Source organism: Magnolia sinica, chromosome 6 (genome assembly GCF_029962835.1).
Source record: "Magnolia sinica isolate HGM2019 chromosome 6, MsV1, whole genome shotgun sequence".
Lineage (NCBI taxonomy): Eukaryota > Viridiplantae > Streptophyta > Magnoliopsida > Magnoliales > Magnoliaceae > Magnolia > Magnolia sinica.
In genome coordinates, this window is record NC_080578.1 from 2,601,952 (window position 1) to 2,625,857 (window position 23,906).

Genomic DNA, 23,906 nt, shown 5'->3' on the forward strand with positions numbered 1-23,906 from the left:
CATGGTTCCTACCTGATGAATGGCTCAGATCTTGCACAAGCCTGCCATAGCAGCATGCATATTGCAGATCGCCTGTTCCAACATTTCTTTTACAGTGGCACGGTGATATGATGAGGGTGACAACAATTGCAATATAGCTATGTCAAGCAATTATAAGTTATTTCTCTTTTCTTAGTCAGAATTCAGAAAATAGGTTTTGCCTGAATACATCGAATTACAATACAATACGTTGGGACTCGGACGATTCTCACTTCATACGGTGGAAAGACAACAAATCAAAGCCTTCAGTCGGATTATTCAACCCTTAAATAATTTGGCTTTTTGCTTTCAACATGAATGGTCACTGTGAACTTTGTATAACCAATGGTTTGAAATTTGAAATATTCAATCCAAGAGTTTTTATGGGCATCTCCCGTCTAGGGGGAGCCCTATCACAAACTATTTGGGTCATTGGAAGAAACCAATCCAACCGCTAGTTCTGACAGGCATTTGAGCAAACCTCTTCAGAAAATCGTATCTTGTATTCTGGCGACGATGGACTCAGGACTGAGTGTGGCGTCGGCCTTAATCACCCCTTCTCCATCGTCGATCTGAAGCAAGTCTAGCTGTGACTGCAGTAGGCTTGTGGGCATGTAATGCTTCCCTTCCTCCGCACGCCTTTGCAGCCGGGCAGCTATCACCTCGGCCGGAGCCTCCAAGCAAACAAATTTCATCCTACAAGTATCATAGCTTCCCGGCTCATGAGCTGGGTCTGCCGATCTTAGTATCTCCCTGTATTTCTTTTGTAAAGCAGAGCAGCCAAGGATTACGGTTTTGCCACTCATCATGTATTCTCGGAGAGTGTCACGTAGAGTTTCAAGCCATGGAATCCGGTCTTCCTCGGAGAGGGGGATACCCTTGCTCATCTTATCTGTATTGTAAAAAGTAAGTTCCGGTTTGTTGTTTTGCAGAAATGAATCTTTGTCAATTTGATAAGCGGACATGACAAATGGTTGGACAAAGGTCTGATGCAAACAGCCAAAATGGATTGTGTTCATGTTACACATTCCAGGTGGCAATGTTCCCGTGATGATTTGTGCTTAACTTGCATCGTGGCATGGGGTCTGCATGAGAGGCAACTTTGTCATTTTGAATTTGGTTACTGAAGGAGCATCTACTCTTTAACAGTAAAGCACGTGTTTCAATTCAAGGTGTTTTGGTCATCCAACATCGAAAGATTATACATTTCAAGGGGCTTGGATTGTAGGTTTTAGGAGCATGTTGGTGCTTTCTATTGAATTCTCTCACCTGTATTATATTTAGTTATTGTAAGTTTGGAAATTGTAAGTTGGAACAACACATATATGTTGTATGATGGTATCGGAATGTATTCAAATTTTATTTTTTTTCCTTAGGGTGTGGAAGTGAATTTGTTGAGATTTAAGGGTAGTTTAGAAATCTAAGAATTTATAGGGGATGGTTTAGGCACATTTTCAATCCCATACTGCCACACAGCAACAAGTTGTCTTTCCATTGGAAAGTGTTTCATGCACTGGGGATGCATTGTATACATCTATATTCTTCAGCCCTAAGAAGTTGATCTTGATTTATTGCATCCATGCATTTTGAATTTGAGTTTGGTTTTGGATTCCTATAAACACTATCCCTTTGGAGAGTTTGGATTCCTGCAAACCATTTCTCTAATCAAAGAGAAGATGGCAAGGTAGAGTTCCTTGAAGGAGGTGAAGCTTTCTTCTTATGAAATCTTTTCTCATCTTGTAATTTTTTATGAGTTGCAAATGAGAAGAATAAGATGAAACTGCAGATTTATTTTGTTAAATTTTTGTTGTGCATATTGTCCGTCTCAAAGTTGGGGGTGGCAATGGGTTAGGTTGAATCAGATTTGGGTCATCACAAGGATAGCCCAATCAAAACCCAACCCATTTATTAAACAAGTTGAAAATCTCAGCCCCGACCTAACCGATCTATAAATGGGTCAAGACAAATCCAACCCACCTGACTCATTTAATTAAAAAATTTATTAAAAAAAAAAAAAAACATTATCATTTTGTATAAAAACATCAGCCACATATTTAAAACTCTTAACTAATAGAGTTGGGCATGGGATGACTCGACTCATCCGACTCTTTTAGACCCAAATCGATTCGATCCGAGTGGGTGAGTCGATCCGAACCTAGTAGACCTCACCCAATCCAAACTCAAACCGAGTCGAGTTTGGGTCATTCGGTAACTCAACTCGACTCGATCCGAAACCCGGATCAACTCAGGTGTGTGTGTGTGTTTAAAAAAAAAAAAAAAAAAAAGCTAAATCTAATCTAACTTACCTGCCACAGCCGACGCGACTCAGTGTTGACTCAACATGACTCGATCCCTATGACCGAGTTGGACTCAGTTTGAGTTAGTCCAGGCCAGACCTGGACTCGGATCGAGTCAGGCATGCTGGATTCAGTACTCAGTCGAGTCGAGTTGAGGTCAGGTCCATTTCAAAACCGGATCGGATCGGATTGGGTCAGCCCTAACTCAATTCGACTCGACTCGTTGCCCAGCTCTATTAACTAATGTAAAATCAAACCCTTACTATAATCCAAATTATAACCATAATAACTAAGTTCAGGGCTTTTAAAAAAAAACTTGTATTGTATTAGAAGTATATAATACATGCATATATATTTATAATATGCATTTAGCACAAAGACGGGGGTAGTTTCACGACCCGCAAGGTCCACCCCAGAAAACCCAAATCCAATCAATTTAATTTTGAGTTGACAAAACACAACCTGAACCCAACCCATATGGGAAATTGGTTGGCTGAAACCTTGGCTTTCTAGGTTGGGTTCCAGCCAAGTCAAGTTTCACCACCCCTACTCAAAGTTGGTGGCTGAATTTGATTTTTGGGAAACAAGGGCTAGAGCATTTATACCTTTTTTCTGGAGACATCGGATCTATTCAGATTCATTTAAGTATAGAGATATTTTCATTTGAGTGGCAATAAAACTAGTCATAGTATCTTATTATTTACAGGTTGACCATTAAGGGCATGTTTGGATGGAGGTCCATGGTGTGGGATTGGAAATCTTAATCATTGCATAATGATTATTTCCCAAGAAAAATGGATCCCATTTTTAGTTGTCATGTTTATATAGCAAGTGGAAATCTCATATTCCTCTCACAATGGTCACTAGGTATCTTGTGCTTGAGAATCCAAACCATGGACAAGGCTAATGATTGCTTGGTGGAATCCACAATTTTCTTTGCTATCCAAACAACAAAAGGTTACATCAATGGAAATGTGACGCAGGGGAGGACGTGAGGTCGAGCACCGTCTTCCTCAAGAGGATAACTATTCCGAATCCACGGAACTTCTCTGGACTCCTCACAGAGACTTCTCGAATCCACGAGGAAAGAAAGCAGAAAATAGAAGTAAATTCTAATAAATTCGAAATTGATTGATGAATGATTAAAATCGAGTTTACAACCCTTTAAATAAGGGTATCAAGCAATGGGAAAGAAATCATAATCAAACTACAACTCAAACTCCTAGAATCCGCGACTTACTATAAATAGTAAACTTACTATTTATAGACGGTCGTGATGTCTACTAGTGCGCAAGGTTTTCGGCCAAAAATAGTAAGTGTCCTATTTGGCTTCACCAAACCGTTCCCCTAATTATTCTAAGCTCTTTTCACGTTGGGCGCAACTCCTAAAGCCCAACGGATGAAGAGTTACAATCAAACTAAAACTTACTATTTATAGTAAAAACGAAATTAAAACAGGAAAACGACCGTCGATCCAGAGGTTTTTCGCAATTCCGGGCGGCGCAACCCGGCGTAGCTGGGTTGGTTGGCTAAAGTAGCTCGTTCTACCCCAAAATCATATATTTTACGTCAGCTAACTCCTTCCGGATTGCGAGATACGCCCGATCTAAGGTCCGATGGTCCGGATCACTTCTGTCGTCGACCGGGCCTTTTCTGATCCATCTTGGCCATGAAACTGTCCGCGACCCGCTCTACATCAGTCCCCTCCACTTCAAAAGAACTCGTCCTCGAGTTCTCATCATGCGCTGGTTCATGATACTCGAACAAGTCCGCGACGTTAAAAGTCCGTGAGATCACCATGTCATCTGGAAGATCAACAACATAAGCGTTGTCATTGATCTTTCGGATGATTGGTACCGGTCCAATCTTTTTATTCTTCAACTTGTTGTACGTTCCGGTCGGAAATCGTTCTTTGCGCAGATGGACCATTACTTGGTCACCCACTTCGAACACTTTTTGTCGCCGATGCTTGTCGGCTTGCTCCTTGTATTTTTCGTTCGAGGCATGTAACTTGGTTTGTACTTCCGCATGAATGCCCATGATCTTGTCAGCCATATGTTCCGCTGCAATGCTCATGCCTGGGAGCTTGGGCAGAGGGACCAAGTCTAGTGTGTGGCAAGGTACTCGTCCATAAATAATCTGGAACGGAGATTTTTCAGTCGAGCGATTCACCATGTTGTTGAATGCAAACTCCGCTTGAGACAAAGCCAAATCCCATTGCTTCGGTTTTTCTCCTGAAATACATCGAAGGAGGTTTCCCAACGTGCGATTCACAACCTCAGTTTGACCGTCAGTCTGTGGGTGATAGGCGCTGCTGAACTGAAGTCGTGTATCGAATCGAGTCCACAAAGTCTGCCTAAAGTGGCTTATGAACTTCGTGTCACGGTCAGAAGTAATAGTCTTGGGAACCCCGTGTAGCCGCACAATTTCTCTGAAGAATAGATTCGCCACGTGTGTTGCATCGAGAGTCTTCTTGCATGGAATAAAGTGCGTTATCTTGGAGAAACGATCTACTACCACGAACACCGAATCCATGCCGCGTTGTGTTCGTGGGAGACCAAGCACGAAGTCCATAAATAAATCCTCCCAAGGGTCGTCACGCACGGGGAACGGGGTGTAGAGGCCCGTATTATGAGATTGCCCCTTGGAGGTCTGACAAATATAACAACGTTGGACTGTCTTTCCCGCATCACGTACCAATTGCAGCCAGTAATACTGTTCTTCCAGAAGAGCTCGCATCTTGTCTCGCCCAAGGTATCCACTGAGGCCAGTCCATGTAGCTCTTGGATTATCTGTTCCCTTAGCGAACTGTTCGGGATGCACAGTTGATTTTTCTTGAAAAGGAACCCATCTTGCATATGTAAGTCACCGGGGTGACCTTCTTGGCATCTAACCCACGCGTCCTTGAAGCCGTTGTCATCGGCATATATGTCTTTGAGGCGCTCGAACCCGACAACCTCATTGCTCATAGTGACTAACAAAGTTGCATGGTGACTCAGTGTATCAGTTACTTTGTTCTGTTGCCCTGACTTGTGTTTTAGAATGAACGTGAATTCCTGTAAAAATGAGATCCATCTACCATGCACACGGTTAATGTTAGCTTGACTATCAATGAATTTGAGAGCTTGATGGTCTGTGTAAAGTATGAATTCCCTTTGAATCAAATAATGTCGCTAGTGTCGCAGTGCCTGGACCACCGTGTGTAACTCGATCTCATATGTAGACAACTTCTTGCGTGCATCGCTAATTTCTCACTGTAGAAGGCTACCAGCCTACCTTCTTGAGACAAAACTCCCCCAATTCCGACATATGAGGCATCACATTCAACTTTAAATAGTTTGTTGAAGTTGAAAAGTATAAGAACTGAGGTCGTGGATAATCTGCGCTTGATTTCGGCAAAGCTCCTGTCAGCTTCGTCAGTCCACTGAAACTGTACTTTCTTCATGCAATCTATGATTGGTGACACAATAGTACTGAAAATTTTCATGAACTGACGATAGAATGTCGCCAGTCCATGAAAACTTCGCACTTCGTGAATATTTGTAGGAACCGGCCATCTCCGATTGCCTTCACCTTTTCCTCATCCACCCGAATGCCCGTGGATGTGACAACAAAACCGAAACAATAGGCTATCGGTCATGAAGCTGCACTTTTTAAATTGAGATACAGTTTATTTTTAGTGAGCACTTGAAGGACCTTCTTGAGGTGTTCCGTTTGAGTTGTTTCGTCTTGATTGTATATCAAAATATCATCGAAGTAAACCACAACGAACCGCCCAATGAAAGGTTTCAGAACTTGGTTCATCAATCTCATAAATGTGCTAGGCGCATTCGAAAGCCCGAAGGGCATGACCATCCATTCGTATAATCCTTCCTTGGTTTTAAAGGCTGTTTTCCACTCATCACTCGACCGTATTCGAATCTGATGGTAGCCGCTCCTTAAGTCCAATTTAGAGAATATTTTTGCACCCTCTAGCATGTCCAGCATATCGTCCAACCGTGGTATAGGAAACCTGTATTTTATGGTGATTTTGTTGATGGGCTGTCAACACACATGCGCCAACTCCCATCTTTCTTAAGAGTTAATAGAGCAGGTACGACGCATGGGCTAATGCTCTCCCGAATAAGACCCTTACGGATCAACTCCTCTACTTGTCCCTGCAGAATCTCGCACTCATTCGGACTCATTCGATAATGGGGACGATTCGGTAAACTGGACCCAGGGACAAAGTCGATATGGTGTTGGATATCCCGCATGGGGGTAACCCATCAGGAAGGTCATCGGGCCAGATTTCTTTGAATTCATATAACAGGGGCCTTAGTATTTCAGGGATGTTGGTAGGCTCGAGTTCTTCCCCTTTTACAATTAATGCATAAGTCTGTCCTGTTTCCTTTGAATTCTTCCACAAAGTCCTGTATGGTTAAGAGAAAATGACCCTCCGCTCTGGATCAATAGGGACCAATATGGTTTTTCGGCCGTCATTGACGAAGATATACGCATTATCTCGCCCTTTATGAGTGGCATCACAGTTGGATTGCTAGGGTCGACCTAGTAGTATGTGACATGCTTCCATGTCAACCACATCGTATACTACTTAATCTTTATAATGTTTGCCAATTGCAAAGGATATGGTGCACTATTCAGTTACTTTTGTTTCACTAACCTTCTTGATCCAATCAATCATATATGGGGAGGGATGTCACTCCGTTTTCAATTGTAATTTTTTTACCATTACCCTGAAGATGATGTTCTCGCTGCTCCCACTGTCAATGATCACATCACAGACTTTTCAATTCACTGTACACCTAGTGCGGAAGATGTTATGCCGCTGTGGATGCACTTCTTTTCTTGGCGCATATAATAGTCGCCTCACGACAAGCGACTCGCCGTGATCTTCCTTGAATCCAACCTGAATCATCTGCCTCGTCCTCGGTGGTATGCTCCTGTTCTTCAATATCCGGATCTTCATAAGCGTTATCAGCACTACCATCATTGATGGCAAGGTTTGCCACTTTTCGCTGGGGACAAGTATTTGATAGGTGGCCCGGTTGGCCACAACGATAGCAGTTATCGGGCCTTGGCCGAGCATAGGGGTTCGGGATTCTACTTGGACCAGCAGCAGTCGATACGCCCCTTTGGGGTCTAGCTTGCCCACTTCCCTGATCTCGGTTCTCAAACGTAGGAGGTTGAGTGCGTGCTCCTACGGGCTCCTTCCCCTTAGGCTGTGCAGTTCCCTGGGGCAGACCTGCCACAGGAATCCTTGCAGTAGGATAGGTCCGTGTGTTAGGACGTTCAAGTTGCACTTCTGCACGAGTAGCCAACTTGATCGCATCATTCATCGTCCAGACGGCATCTGGACCCGATCCTGGATAGCCATACGCAATCCACCGTTGAATCGGGCGACTTGCTGCGATTCAGTCTCGACCAAATCGTTACGCGCCGCCAGGCGGTAAAATTCTTCTGCGTATTCTCTCACCGACCGACTACCCTGTCGACAATTTTGGTATTGTTGGAATAATACCTGATCGTAATCGCTAGGGAGGAATCGGGCACGTAGTAGCTGCTTCATCCGCTGCCAGGTGCGGATTGGTGCTTTCGTCTGCCTGGTTCGCGCGAGTTGCAGTTGTTCCCACCAAGCCGAAGCTCCTCCTTTCAACTTGTAGGCCACAAGCTTGACCTTCTTTACTTCAGGGATGTCCATGTAGTCAAAAAATCGCTCAACTTCAGAAAGCCAATCGAGGAAATCCTCAATGTGTAATTGGCCATTGAAGCTAGGAATATCAACCCTCATCTTGAATTCTCGATCCGTTCGATCTACTCGATCGCCGCCATGTCTGGGGTGTTGGAAGAGTATATCGTCGATTTCCTCCTCACTGGAGCCCCCTTCCTCAGGAATGACCCTTGGATGCACTGTCGGTACTATCCTGCGATCAGGGCGATTAATTTGGGGTGGAGGATTGACACCAGGAACACGGAGTTGCCTTAGGTTTTCCGCCAAGAGATCCGCTATGCGGTCGATGGAAGCCTGCAGCCCTTGCATGGCTTGCTGATTCTCTCGTTGCGCTACTTCGAAAGCTGCCGCCGTTAAAGGTAAATTCCCTGGAGCACCGCCCATGGGATTGTTGCCCGACCCGTCGTTAGAAGCCATCTATCCGAGGAAAAACCTCGCTTTGATACCAAACTGACGCAGGGGAGGACGTGAGGTCGAGCACCGTCTTCCTCAAGAGGATAACTATTCCGAATCCACGGAACTTCTCTGGACTCCTCACAGAGACTTCTCGAATCCACGAGGAAAGAAAGCAGAAAATAGAAGTAAATTCTAATAAATTCGAAATTGATTGATGAATGATTAAAATCGAGTTTACAACCCTTTAAATAAGGGTATCAAGCAATGGGAAAGAAATCATAATCAAACTACAACTCAAACTCCTAGAATCCGCGACTTACTATAAATAGTAAACTTACTATTTATAGACGGTCGTGATGTCTACTAGTGCGCAAGGTTTTCGGCCAAAAATAGTAAGTGTCCTATTTGGCTTCACCAAACCGTTCCCCTAATTATTCTAAGCTCTTTTCACGTTGGGCGCAACTCCTAAAGCCCAACGGATGAAGAGTTACAATCAAACTAAAACTTACTATTTATAGTAAAAACGAAATTAAAACAGGGAAACGACCGTCAATCAAGGGGTTTTTCGCAATTCCGGGCGGCGCAACCCGGCGTAGCTGGGTTGGTTGGCTAAAGTAGCTCGTTCTACCCCAAAATCATATATTTTACGTCAGCTAACTCCTTCCGGATTGCGAGATACGCCCGATCTAAGGTCCGATGGTCCGGATCACTTCTGTCGTCGACCGGGCCTTTTCTGATCCATCTTGGCCATGAAACTGTCCGCGACCCGCTCTACATCAAAATGTCATGCAACTCGAGATGAAGAGACTAGATGATGTTGTTAAGAATGTCTTTCCAAAGATGTAAGTGCCCTTCATGACATTTAGTACTTACATAGGGAACTTCACTCTCTGCCGTCAAATGCATGTGGAAGTGATGGCAGGAGATAACACATCAGCTTATGTTCTACAAAGCAGAACAAGGAATGACATGGTTGAAGAAAGTGAAGGCGCTCGTTGAGTACACAGAATCCAATTTCAAGGGACTAAATGAAATTTTCCCAAACAATGATGGAAAGGTAGACATGGAGAAATTTGACAAAGCTATTAAAGCAACCACAGGTGGACCCGGTCAACATTATGACTTGTCGCTATGTCTAGATAACCAGGTTGCATGATTGTTAAATTTGCAGAGACTATCAGTAGTAGAAATCAATGCACAAGACAAAACAGCACTGTCACGGAAGGATTATCAGGAGGATATGTGTATGTGTGGAGAGACCTTTGAGAGAAGAGTATTTAAATGAGGTCCCAAAATGGGATTGGCCAGCGAGTATCAAGAAGGCTAGTTATCCTGAATATCATCACAAAAGGACAACATTCCATGCAAGCCATGGAATATGATCAATCTCCATAGATATCTGCAAATGCTGCTTCCTTGCTGCTGCTTTGGCTGGGCCAGTGTAAAAGATGGTCCCAATACCGACTAGATTCCTCAACAGAATGTTTGACTAATCAGGTGTATTGCAGGAGGGAGTTTCCAGTCCCCAACCTTGACTCGTGGGGAAATTGAAGAGCCAAGTAAGAGGGTGGCATTTCCATCCACAGAGGCATGCGATACACTTAGAAGACGTGGAGCAGAACTACCTAGAGTCTCAATCCTCAGTGGCATTACACCTGCTGATGAGCGTCATGTGCCAGTTTTGGCCTACGAGAGAAGGGGGTAGTGATGGCTCAAAAAGAGATTGGTCACATGTGTACACCAATATACCATATTCCCTTTCTTCATGAATGGGTCATCTGGGGTGCTTACCACAAGGCCATGTGACAAATGGGCCTTCCTAAATAGAGCATGTGAATCAGCTTCCCATCATGGGAAACACACACTGTCGGGCCATACAGTTTGGCATAGGGAAACAGCAATCAGGAGAGCCATAGAACAAGGAAACATCCCATTAGAGCATATGTAAGTTTTCATATTGCATAATGAGCTTCTTGTCCTCAAATTATGCTGCAGAAGCCATTTTGAGGAAATTCCAGCATCTTGAATGAGGATGGCCTGTGTAGAAACCGAAGGGTTCCAAACTAGTGTGGAGCCCGACAAGAAAATACCAATCACCAGTCTGTCAAACAAGTAGAGGGGCATGATATTGTCATCTCAGGATATCCCTTCTTATTACCAAATACAGCAGTTTCTAGCACATGCACCATTATGGATGTGCAGTATAATCCTGTCTGATAAGTGTGGGCATGATGGACAGCAGTGGGCAGTGGATCCATACTGCAGGAACGGCCTGCAATAGCCAGCTCCACAGGTGCAATTTGAGGCGTTGGATGGTGGGCAGTTCTCAGGGCAAATAGGTTCTTCCACTTGGGTGATAGCTGTTGAAACCCCCTCAACCACAAAGTTATCTGCTAAGAGGGATCATGCATTTGTTTCCTTCCATCTATCTACACACTTGAAGGGAAATGAAAGAAGAATATCATATTAAGATCTGGTCAGAACATGTCTACGGTTACAACACTACAGTCGTTGAGGGATATCCCAGGATCTTGTATTGAGGCAGAGGAGAGGGTTTGAGAAGATCCAATTTAAGCTCAAGAGTGGTATTCAAGTCAGCACGAAGAAGTGTTAACATGTGATTAACTTCAACATATGGTGTGTGAAATCATTGGTGCAGATTTGTTTTTTTGCGTTCTGTTGTGATCAATTTGTAAGTTGATCCATATGCACATGACGGATGTCTTTAGACCAAAATGGAAGGGAGCGTAGTTTTTTCAACTTGGAGTATCTCTAGAATCACATCTTGAGACTTATGTTTGTTTTGGGTGAAACACTGGACAGCAATGGATTTTCTACACGTTGAGAGAATCCATTTTTTTAAAAGTGATTCTGTTGTTTTATAGCATAGATATGAAAATCGATCAGGGAGGACCACTGCTAGATAAGTGAGTGCATACTTCATCAGTTTCTGTGGGTGGTCACACTGATAAAAACAAAAAGGAAATTGTCCGGGTTGATGATTTAATCCACTGATCTTCTACAAGTTATTGAAAACATATGTTTACTGTTTCTTCTGAGCATTGTGGGTTTGTTAAAATTATTAATATGTACAAATGCCCATTTGCTTCATCAGAAAAAATGCTGAGGTTAAAGATTTCCAAAATACAAACGAAAAAAAAAAAAACCCGGTAATTCCATTTTTAGAAGAGAGCAGCCAATCCCCATGCCTAGTCAAATCAGAACATGATCCTGTCCTAATAACTTATAAGTCTTTGAAAATAAGGGAATCAGTGGGACCCTGTGTACCTTTATTTGCTTGGGGGTGGAAATCGTCAGCATCAAGAAAGCTGCAACCCATGGCAATAGCAAGCATCTCACCTATTGTCCTGTAAGTTGAATGTAAAGGATCTTATGGTTCATCCACTAGCATGAATGTGATAGAAAACTTCTCCACATGCACCTATACACTCGGCTTGGCATGTCTGTGGGTTGTCTGAGCCACACATCAGATTGTATCACAACGAAGACCTGGCCGAAAAATCAGGCCAGTCAACTAATCAGGCAAGCATGTGTATGTTGAATGTGAACCATTAGCAATTTATTACTACTACTACTGCTATTATCATTATTGAATTGCCGGTTGTTTCATAAATGTATCACCTACCTGCTGACTTGACTGGCTCAACTTTTGGGTTGGATCATCCAAACAGAAGGGATCACCTGATGCACAGGTCAGATGTCCCAAACATGCGCCACATTCGTGTGGCCACATGTAGAGGTTCATGTAAAGCTCTACAAACAACAACATAAGAATCACAAAGATACTAAGACAGTAGATAAATTTTCAAAGGATAGCTTAGGTAATATTAGGTCAAATTTAGGATTTGAGTATCACATAATATTAGCTCTCCTCCTGTGATAAAAGGCCATAAAACAAATGATTTCTAACAAGATAGCATTGAAGAAAAACAGATAAATGTACTGTTTACCAATACAGAGGATATGACAGATAAGATTACACAGACAATTCATGAGAACTTGGAAATAGATTGATGCTGATTGGTTGAATCAACTGCATGGCAACTGGCAAATGCATACTTTCTTCCAAGAGTCACAAAGGATACAAGAATTCAATCTGCACTTAGCTAGTTTCTATGGTTTTTGAAGCATTCAGCACAGTAACAAATTTACAACATTCCAACTACAATAGAAATAGAAAATTACAATGGAGTTTTCCTTCTACATGTCTAGTGATGTATAGCCGTTCTCAATTACCAGGATATAAGTTATGCTAAACGCGGGGATATAGAAGACCAGATGCAAAGGCATATATTTTGATATCGATAAGATGAATTGAAAACACATATAACATGGAAATACAACTAGTTGTATCATAGGGATTTTTCAGGGAAAAATAAACCAGTTGTATCATAGGCTCACAATACAACTAGTTGCACAGTCCAGTCATTGATCTGGACCATTAATTCATTCTAGCTGACTCTTGGCAGGTGATGATGCAAGAGTCACACCAATCTCGTGATCCTAAAAATCTGATCAATGGAAAGCAAAAATGAACGTTCAGGACCGAGAAGAGAAAAATACTTCCAATTATCAGCTTGAAACATCTATAAGAAGGACCCACCTTTGATTGCTTATGATTCTAAAGAAATTCTTTGGTTAGATGATGCTTACTGTTTGATGCATGGCTTGTACAACGGACAGTTATAACGAAAATGACAAACACTCAAATGGTCAGATTGAATGATCATGTCCAATGAATGAGTGAACCATCCAGATCAATGATCGAATGGTTACACGTGTACATTGCAGCTAGTTTTATTGTATGCCTATGATACAACTGGTTTTATAAGATAACTTCTGCATGGAATATTTATACGTATCATGAGGCCTTTCAAATAAAGAGAATGGAAATGAAAAATTAAGGTGGTATAAATTCCTATATACAATCATAGCATATAATAACAAAAATAAATAAATAAATATGATTGTCGCCATGGTTTCTATAATGGCTTTACAACACCCACTATAATGGTGCCAAAACAATATTGGGGTACCTTCGTTATGCTCAGAGGTTGCAATGATGGCCTGCAATATAATCATTTTGGTTGACCACAGGCAGTTAAATCGCATTATAACCATTACGGCTATTATTTGCTAATTATTAAATTATCTTAAATGATTTACTAATTACATTAACAGTAAATTAATTTTATTTAAAACATTATTATGCCATCATGTCTCTGCGTTTTGTTTTCAAAGTCTAGGTGGATAATGGCCATTATATCACCCAATATGTCAGTTCATAATGCCTGTTGTATATTAAAAGTACATATTCAAAGAAATTAAATTCAATTATATAATGGCAGTGGCCTTTATATCAGCTCATAACAGTTTCAGTCTTGGCCATTCCCTGTTATAACGGGACTATAAACCATGCTTCTTGCATAGCCAAAGCATCAGAGAAAGGAGTTGTAGCCTTGTAGGGCCTTGATATATCAAGAAGTGGATAGCAGTCCATGGAAAGGGGGTTGTGTTTTGGTGATCCAAATCATTGGCTTGATAGGCACCACGGTGGGCAGGGGATGCCCCAAAAAATCTCCCTTGTTGGAACATCCCAACCACCCAATAGTTTCACACTTTATTCCAAGCCAGTTGATTTATTTTTCTTAACCATCTATTCATAGACATGGGAGATCCAGAATGGACCTCTATGATCAGTGGTTCTAATCAGAAAACCATGGGCCTCATGCACATGGATGCTAGCCACATCATGATGCCTCAAGAACCTATAATTTCTCTACATGTGGAAGCACCCAGCAAGCAGAATTCAAGTACAGATATCTCTTGAAAAACATGTTTTTCTGTTTCAATGTTTGCCACAGATCATCAAACTAAGATGGAATTGGTTATTGCACCAAAGATCATGAAAGATCAAAATAACACAAAGTGGCAATTCAAGTAGTGAGATGAGAATTGAATTAGGCCTTACGATTTCCCAGACCCGCTAACGCCCATAATCACAATAGCCAATCCTGAAAACCCAATAAATCACAAACTGAGTGGATAGGATTACAAAAAATAATGATTTAAAAAGGCGAAAGATTCAGAATTCAGTACATGAAGAGTGTATTCAATTAAAATTCTTAAAGAAGATACAATTTGGTGCAACTAGATCGAAAAGAGAGAAGTCCGATTGTAACAGCCTACGCCCACACTGTATGATATTGTCCGCTCTGGGCACAGCCCGCACGGTTTTGTTCTCGGGGTTGTCCTCAAAAGGCCTCATACAGTATAGGGTGACAACTCCACATATAACCACCACAACTTCAGACGACACTTCCGATGTGGGACAAAGTTTCACCTTCACTGTGTGCACAGTAGTCTGCCAGCCACACAGTAGCCTGCAAGCCATCTTGGGGCCTGCCCACATGTGTGCCCGCCCACGTGTGCCCGCCCACGTGTGACCATAGTGACGGGGTGTCACAATATCCCCCACCGAGAGCAGAACCGTCCTCGGCTCTGATACCATTTGTAACAGCCCACGCCCACACTGTATGATATTGTCCGCTCTGGGGCACAGCCCGCACGGTTTTGTTCTCGGGTTTGTCCCCAAAAGGCCTCATATAGTATGGGGTGACAACTCCATATATAACCACCACAACTTCAGACGACACTTCCGATGTGAGACAAAGTTTCACCTTCACTGTGTGCACAGTAGCCTGTCAGCCACACAGTAGCCTGCCAACCATCTTGGGGCCTGCCCACGTGTGCCCGCCCACATGTGACCACAGTGACGGGGCGTCACACCGATTTGGACATAAAGACCTTTTTTCTTGAATACAAAATTTCCTCGTAGATGCAACAAATAAATAAATATAAAAATAAAATACCACAGATCAATATCACCGTCCTGCTAGCCGCAATGCTAGTAATCACAATATTACCGTGCTCTTCTTCTACCGTAGGCAACACATGGCAAAAGGGAAGCAACGGATGCTATAAGCATAAGAAAATAAGTTTATCTTTTTTAATCCAAATAATCATCGTAACTATTCATAAGAGTCTTTACATGTGTTTATATTTATATTAGAGCAAAGGAAACTCCAATATAATCCTAACCATCTATTACACTAAAACATTTGAAATGACCAAAGCATCTATAAATCCATCATAACCATGCATGCCTTCCAAAAATTGGCCAGAACTCACTTAAAAGTTGACATGATTGCATTCTCTTGGGCTATTTTCAAAGCTAATTGAATAAGCTATTGGACGAGACTAATTACGCATCATTCAAACATCTTTATATACTGAAAATAGCCCACAACTTGAGCGATGAAAATAGCCCACAAACTTCTTATACAGGTCATAAGCCAACTCTAATATCTAATAGGATAACAAAGCCTATGAACTTGTATGACATCTGATGGATCCCCCTGGGCCCACAATCTAGTCATCGTTGATTTGATCCAGATTTGCTATCAAACTGCCAATTGAACCCGGATCCTCGATCAAGATAACGTGAACCTTGGTGTGAACAAGATCCGCAAAATGAAGAAATTTTGTGGTTTGATCTTTTCAAAGAAGAAGAAAAGACGCCTATTCCAACCAAAATTCGCTCTTTCGATTTGGTTGCGTCAATTTGCAGCAGTTGTAGTTTTATAAGCAGAAAGGAGTAGACAAAAATAACTACAATAAGATCGAAATCGAAAACCTTTGTGATTGGAAGCCATTGATGGACGATATGATAATCGACAGAAGGAATAATGTTTGCTGAAATGCAAAACGGAAATGGAATGTTGTTGAAAGAGGGGAATCCTTCTGTAGCGATTCACCTCCCACAGCAATGGCCGTTGGTTGGACTAATTCAATACCACGTGATTGAGGGGAATTATATTGAACCCCACCACCGCAAGTTGCGTAAGTACCACCACGTGGCTGGTATTTTCATTAGATCCAATCCGTTCATCAGATACGCTGCTTCTCTTTCATTTTGGGAGCTTGAAATCATGACGATAGAAAATTCAGATACGGTACACCATAAATGGAACGTCCACCATTAGCTTTGCGTAGGGCCCACCGTGCTGTCTATATTTCATCCAAACTCGCACTATTCCAAAACTCATGTGGCCATGACGAGTGAATTTAGATGGTTTAAGTAAGTTCTCTATGGGGTGGCCCATATGAATATTGAATTAGCCTGATTTTTGTTTTCAGGGCCTTAAAATAGATGTTGCACGTGATGGACGGGATGGATCTCCTTCACGTGAAGTCGTTCATCTCAAAGAAGCGATAGGCACGGTCCCCGCGTAGTGGGCAAGTCACGCACGTGTTTTCGAATGATATTCACACCGCTCTCTCCCCTCTGATCGCTTGAACTCCTTGTTTGATTCGACGCAATTAAAGATAAGGCGTGTGTATAAGGGGCACAAGCGGATTTGCTAGTGTACCACACACCAGCTATATACCTAGTGTATTGACGTCAGCAAGTTCGGTGGGTACCATCATGAGCTATGTGTTATATCCAAACGGTCCATCCATTTGGAGAGATCGTCTTAAGGCTTGAACCAAAAAAAAGACAGATCTAAAGATCAATTGGACCATACTGAAAAAAGCAGTGGGGGATTGAACGTCTGCCATTGAAACCCTATTGGGGATCATATAAGCTTCGGATCAATATGAAATTTGTTTTTCCTCTTCATCTTCATCCATGTATTTGTGACTTTATTAACAGATTGGATGGAAAATAAACGTTACGGTGGGCACTAGGAATTTCTTAACAGTAAAAATCATTATCCTCACTGTTATTTTTGGTGTGGTCCATTTGATATTTGGATATGATTCGTTTTTTGTCTAATGCTCTAAAATGATCTCGAAAAATGGATGAACGGTGTGGATATAATAAATACATCATCGCAGGTCTCATGTAACTTTGATCTCCTTTGAACCGTTCGTACAACTGGGATCTCGAGGAGCGTTGGCGCTCGTCATCGCACGACAATGTATCTACATCAGCTATATGGCTGATGTGTGGTACACCAGCCAATCCGCTTCCCATAAATGTCAGCTCCCCGAAAAGATAAATTGGCGCTAACTGGCGTTGGAACTAACGCTGCTGCACTGGGGCGCGAATTGGGCACCACCCCACCAGGACGAAATCGGATTGCGTTCTGAGTTACTCAGTGCGCTCTTATCGTACTGAGTAAACTCTATTGGGCCAACTGTGGATTCATGTAGTTTATCTACGCCGTTCATCCGTTTTTCCAGATCATTTTATCGGTTGAACCCAAAACTAAAGTATATCAAAAGCTCAAGTAGACCATACGAAAGGAAATAGTGAAAATATTGATTTCCATCATTGAAACCTTTTTAAGGCTTACAGTGATGCTTATTTATCATCCAAACTGTTCATAAGATCACAGAGACATGGATGAAAGGAAAATACAAATATCATCTTGATCTAAAACTTCTATGGGCCCCTAAGAACTTTTCAATGGTAGAGTTTAATTCACACTGTTCAGGTGGTGTGATCCACTTGAGATTCGAATATTATTAATTTTTGGTTTAAAGTCCTAGAATTATATGATAAAACGGATGGACAAAGTTGATACAATGCATGATTGACGGTGGGATCTACAGAGTTTACTCAGCATGCTAAGCATACCGAGTTACTAGGACCTAGCTAAAGACGGATGGTCTGGTTAGGGGTATGTGGGGCCACCGTTGAGATATATGTTTTATCCAAGCCATCCATCCTTGAAATCGATTTCGAAAGATCAATTTAGGATATGAGCTAATAAAGGAGGTAGATCTAAGGCTCTAGTGGACCATACCGCAGGAAGCAGTAGGGATTGAATGCCCACCGTTGGAAACCTCCTAGGGACCAAGGAAGTTTTGTCAACGGGCCGGGCCTATTTGGTGTCGGCCCGTTTTGAAGTGTTTCGGGCCGGTCCGTCAGGACAACTAAATCGAATTTTTGATTTTGTAGGCCCGACCCGGCCCATTGACACCCCTAGTGGCGTTAGTACGTAATCCCGCTAAATTGCCCTTGCGGGAATATTTACATACAAACACGTCTTTCCTTAGTACCTAGTCCCGCTAAATTGCCTTTGCGGGAATTTTTACATACATACACGTCTTTCCCGCCACCGTGCCATGGGGTCAGACATCCCGGTGGGCCACTGAAGATCACCAATCACCTACCGTCGAAATTGGACCGATCCATTGTCAAACCTGTAAGTTTGAGTCAGATCATCTGTTATCTATTGATCTCGTTGGTGGGGACCACCAGATGAATGCAGTAACGTGATTTTTCATTGAGCCACGTCAGTTTACAGGCAATTCCGTTCTTTCCCGTCAACAAGCTATGCGTTCCGTAATCACCTACTCGGGAAATCGTACAAATCCATTCCCTAGCCTAGGATAACCAGTTATCCATTGATATTCATGGTGTGGCCCACCTTATGCACGTCTCACATGTACTAAACGGGATACGTCGGCAAGTATGAAAGTCCACATGGTGCCTGAATGAGAAATTTGCGACTGTACGACCCATTTATGGCCCATTTAGGAAACTACGCCCACCTCATTTTCCTTCGCGAGAATACGCCCGAGCTGTACGGAAGGCTTGCCAAAGGTCGAAAATGCCCCCTGCTTGTTCCTTCAAGCGGATATGTGGTGCTCGAAGACGAGCGCTGACACTCCTCAAACTCCGAGTTGTACGAACGGTTCAAAAGATATCAGAGTTACATGGGCCCCACAGTTACGTATTTATTATATCCACAACGTTCATCCCTATCCAAAGATCAATTGGACCACACCACAAAGATCAACTGGACCACACCACAAAGAGCAACGGGAAAATTGATTTTAACCGTTAAAAATTTTGTAGGGCCCACCGTAACATTTATTTTCCATCCAATATATTCATAATGTCACAAAGACCTGGATGAAGAGGAAAAACAAATTTTGTAATGGTCCAAAACTTCTGGGACCCCTAAAAGGGTTTCAACGGTAGACGTTCAATCTTCCACTGCCTTTTACAGTGTGGTCCACTTGATAGCTAAATCTGTCTTATTTTTCTTCCCAAGCGTTAGTACGAGTTCGCCAAATAGATGGATGGTTTGGATATAACACATACCTCATAAAAGGACCCACAAAGGCGATGGGGATTACATCAAGAAAAAAAAAGAGCTGGTATCTTTGGCTACGGATTATAACCGTAGCGATAACCGCGGCCAATGCTTTTTCAATATGTCCTTTACTATACATCGAAGGTCTTTCGATATGTACTTCGATATATCGAATGTCTTTCGATTAATCGGAAAAGGTCCAAAACTGTCCAGCAACTTTGCATAAAAAATCCTGCAATTTTCGATTAATCGAAGTGTATTCGATATGTATCGAAGATATAGCTACAGATTATAGCTGTAGCCATAACTGTAGTCCGTAAAAGTCTATGCAAATTTTTTTATTTTTTACATTGAGAACTTTATTCTACCTACAATTTTCTCTAATACATATCTATATAAATATGTATATATAAGCATATAAAAAAAAATTCTCTCTTTTTTTCATTTATTTCTCTATTCATTCAACAAGAATATCTTATAAACCAAAATTAGTTACTTGATGTACCCTATATGATTTTGGGGTAGGAGAAGATACTTTAGCCAACTAACCTAGTTATTTTCTAAGATTCCATCAGGTCGATGGTCGAAAATCCATTTCATTCACTTTGCGGTCAATTTCAATCAGTTCGTGGTCATTTCCATGCATTTCACCGTCAATTCCCTCCACTTCACGGACAATTCCATGCATTTCACGGTCATCCCAAACTATTTCGTGTTGATTCACGATCGTTTCGAGGCATTTCGCAGTCAAGTCCCTTCACTTCACGATCATTTGCATGCATTTTGTGCTCAAATCGCTTCAAACCATGATCACTCCCATGCACTTCACGGTCATCCCAAACAATTCCATGTTGATTCACGGTCGTTTCGAGGCATTTCGCGGTCAATTCCCTTCACTTCACGGTCGATTGCATGTTGAATGATCATGAATTGATGCGATTTGAGTGCGAAATGCATGCAAATGGCCGTGAAGTGAAGAGAATTGACCGCGAAATGCCTCAAACGACCGTGAATCAACACGAAATTGTTTGGGACGGACCGAGAAATGCATGGGAATGATCATGGTTTGAAGCGAATTGATCGCGAAATGCATGCAACTGACCGTGAAGTGAAGGGAATTGACCGCAAATGCCTCGAAACGACCGTGAATCAACATGGAATTGTTTGGGACGCAGTGAAGTGCATGGGAATGATCATGGTTTGAAGCGAATTGTGCGAAATGCCTCGAAATGAGAGTGAATCAACACGGAATTGTTTGGGACGGCGTGAAGTGCATGAGAATGATCATGGTTTGAAGCGATTTGTGCGAAATGCATGCAATGGCCGTGCGATGAAGGGAATTGGCCAGTGAAATGCCTCAAACGACCGTGAATCAACACGGAATTGTTTGGGATGAAGGAAATGCATGGGAATGATCATGGTTTGAAGCGAATTGGCCGTGAATGATGCAAATGAGCGTGGAGTGAAGCGAATTGGCCGCGAAATGCCTCGAAGCAATAGTGAATCAACACGGAATTGTTTGGGATGACGAGGAAATGCATGGGAATGATCATGGTTTGAAGCGAATTGGCCGTGAATGAACTGACAGTGGAGTGAAGGGAATTGATCGCGAAATGCCTCGAAACGGCAAGTGAATCAACACGGAATTGTTTGGAATGACGCGAAATGCATGGGAATGATCATGGTTTGAAGCGAATTGTGCGAAATGCATGTAAATGGCCGTGGAGTGAAGCGAATTGACGCGAAATGCCTCGAAACGACCGTGAATCAACACGGAATTGTTTGGGATGACCGCGAAATGCATGAGAATGATCATGGTTTGAAGCGATTTGATCGCGAACTGCATGCAAATGACCATGGAGTGAAGGGAATTAACCGCGAAATGCCTCAAAACGACCGTGAATCAACACGGAATTGTTTGGGACGACCGTGAAGTGTATGGGAATGATCATGGTTTGAAGCGAATTGACCGCGAAATGCATGCAAATGACCGTGAAGTGAAGGGAATTGACCGCGAAATGCCTCGAAACGACCGTGAATCAACACGGAATTGTTTGGGATGACCGCGAAATGCATGGGAATGATCATGGTTTGAAGCGAATTGACCGCGAAATACATGCAAATGACCGTGAAGTGAAGGGTATTGACCGCGAAATGCCTCGAAACGACCGTGAATCAACACGGAATTGTTTGGGATGACCGCGAAATGCATGGGAATGATCATGGTTTGAAGCGAATTGACCGCGAAATGCATGCAAATGACCGTGAAGTGAAGGGTATTGACCGCGAAATGCCTCGAAACGACCGTGAATCAACACGGAATTGTTTGGGATGACTGTGAAATGCATGGGAATGATCATGGTTTGAAGCGATTTGACCGCAAAATGCATGCAAATGACCATGCAACTTAAGAGACTAGAAGAAGCACACTATGAACACAACTTGAAAAACATGGAGTGTGTACTAACAAGCTAACCTAAAAAAGTAAAACAAAAAAAATATTTAAAAAAAATAAAAAAAACACATTAGAAAAAAAACAGAAAAATTACACTTCGATATATCGAATAGAACACGATATATCGAAACTCTTCGATATAATCGAAACCTAATCGATTAATGGTAGAGTAAGTTGTCGATTATATCGAAATCTAGTCGATATAATATTAGTAAGTCATCCTTACAACCGACCGATATATCGACTATTATTCGATTGATCGAAAATAGTCACACACTGTCCAGCGACAAAATACTTTTTAAATTGTATTATCGATATAATCGAGTAGATGTCGATATATCGAGGTATCGATATATCGACTAGATTTCGATATATCGAAAATTGTCAGAAAATGTCCAGCGTCGAACTGCTTTTTTAGTGCAATTTTTCTGTTTTTTTTCTAATGTGTTTTTTTTATTTTTTTATATATTTTTTTGTTTTACTTTTTTAGGTTAGCTTGTTAGTACACACCCATGTCGGTACACACTCCATGTTTTTCAAGTTGTGTTCATAGTGTGCTTCTTCTAATCTCTTAAGTTGTATGGTCATTTGCATGCATTTTCATGCAAATCGCTTCAAACCATGATCATTCCCATGCATTTCACATCATCCCAAACAATTCCGTGTTGATTCACAATCGTTTGAGGCATTTCACAGCCAATACCCTTCACTTCACGGTCATTTGCATGCATTTCGCACAAATCGCTTCAAACCATGATCATTCCCATGCATTTCACATCATCCCAAACAATTCCGTGTTGATTCACTGCCGTTTCGACATTTCGCGGCCAATACCCTTCACTTCATGGTCATTTGCATGCATTTTGCGGTCAAATCGCTTCAAACCATGATCATTCCCATGCATTTCACAGTCATCCCAAACAATTCCGTGTTGATTCACGGTCGTTTCGAGGCATTTCGCGGTCAATTCCCTTCACTCCACGGTCATTTGCATGCATTTCGCGATCAATTCGCTTCAAACCATGATCATTCCCATGCATTTCCTGTCATCCCAAACAATTCCAGTGTTGATTCACGGTCGTTTGAGGCATTTCAGTCAATTCACCTCACTTCACTGGCCATTTGCATGCATTTCGCGATCAATTCGCTTCAAACCATGATCATTCCCATGCACTTTCATGGTCGTCCCAAACAATTCGTGTTGATTCACGGTCGCTCGAGGCATTTCGCGGCAATTCGCTTCACTCCACGGTCATTTACATGCATTTCGCGGTCATTCGCTTCAAACCATGATCATTCCCATGCACTTTCATGGTCATCCCAAACAATTCCGTGTTGATTCACGCGTTTGAGGCATTTCGCGGTCAATTCCCTTCACTCACTTTGCGGCATTTTGCGGGCAATTCGCTTCAAACCATGATCATTCCCATGCATTTCATGGTCATCCCAAACAATTCCGTGTTGATTCACTCTTTTGAGGCATTTCACGGTCAATTCCCTTCACGCATGGACATTAGCATGCATTTCGCGGTCAAATCGCTTCAAACCATGATCAATCTCATGCACTTCACAGTCGTCCCAAACAATTCCGTGTTGATTCACGGTCGTTTCGAGGCATTTCGCAGTCAATTCGCTTTACTTCACGGTCATTTGCATGCATTTCGCGATCAATTCGCTTCAAACCATGATCATTCTCATGCATTTCACGATCGTCCCAAACAATTCCGTGTTGATTCACGGTCGTTTCGAGGCATTTCACGGTCAATTCCCTTCACTGCACGGTCAGTTGCATGCATTTCGCGGTCAAATCGCTTCAAACCATGATCATTCTCATGCACTTCACGGTCGTCCCAAACAATTCCGTGTTGATTCAC

At 42.2% G+C, this 23,906-nt stretch overlaps 1 protein-coding gene across 2 annotated transcripts; it reads right to left on the minus strand.

Moving 5' to 3' along the window:
• Positions 1-330: 330 nt before the first annotated feature.
• On the minus strand, positions 331-16,442 carry LOC131247941 (gluconokinase). Of its 2 annotated transcripts, XM_058247913.1 has the most exons (6): positions 16,160-16,228; positions 14,435-14,477; positions 12,089-12,216; positions 11,885-11,952; positions 11,731-11,810; positions 331-910 (listed from the first exon to the last, which is right to left on the minus strand). In XM_058247913.1, the coding sequence occupies exons 3-6, from the start codon at positions 12,206-12,208 to the stop codon at positions 504-506; spliced, it is 675 nt and encodes a 224-aa protein (XP_058103896.1). In that variant the 5' UTR covers positions 12,209-12,216; positions 14,435-14,477; positions 16,160-16,228; the 3' UTR covers positions 331-503. The 2 variants fall into 2 exon arrangements, with proteins under 2 accessions (XP_058103896.1, XP_058103897.1); XM_058247914.1 differs by lacking the exons at positions 11,885-11,952; positions 12,089-12,216 and having other exon boundaries at positions 468-910; positions 16,160-16,442.
• Positions 16,443-23,906: the final 7,464 nt, after the last annotated feature.

What these genes read in the sequence shown, in the direction of transcription:
- LOC131247941 (XM_058247913.1), bottom strand. Translation starts at nt 12,208, where the DNA reads ATGAACCTCTACATGTGGCCACACGAATGTGGCGCATGTTTGGGACAT. An exon ending in TGAGCCAGTCAAGTCAGCAG is followed by an intron (nt 11,953 to 12,088) that starts GTAGGTGATACA and finishes TTTTTCGGCCAG; the next exon opens with GTCTTCGTTGTGATACAATC. An exon ending in CCACCCCCAAGCAAATAAAG is followed by an intron (nt 911 to 11,730) that starts GTACACAGGGTC and finishes TTTACAATACAG; the next exon opens with ATAAGATGAGCAAGGGTATC.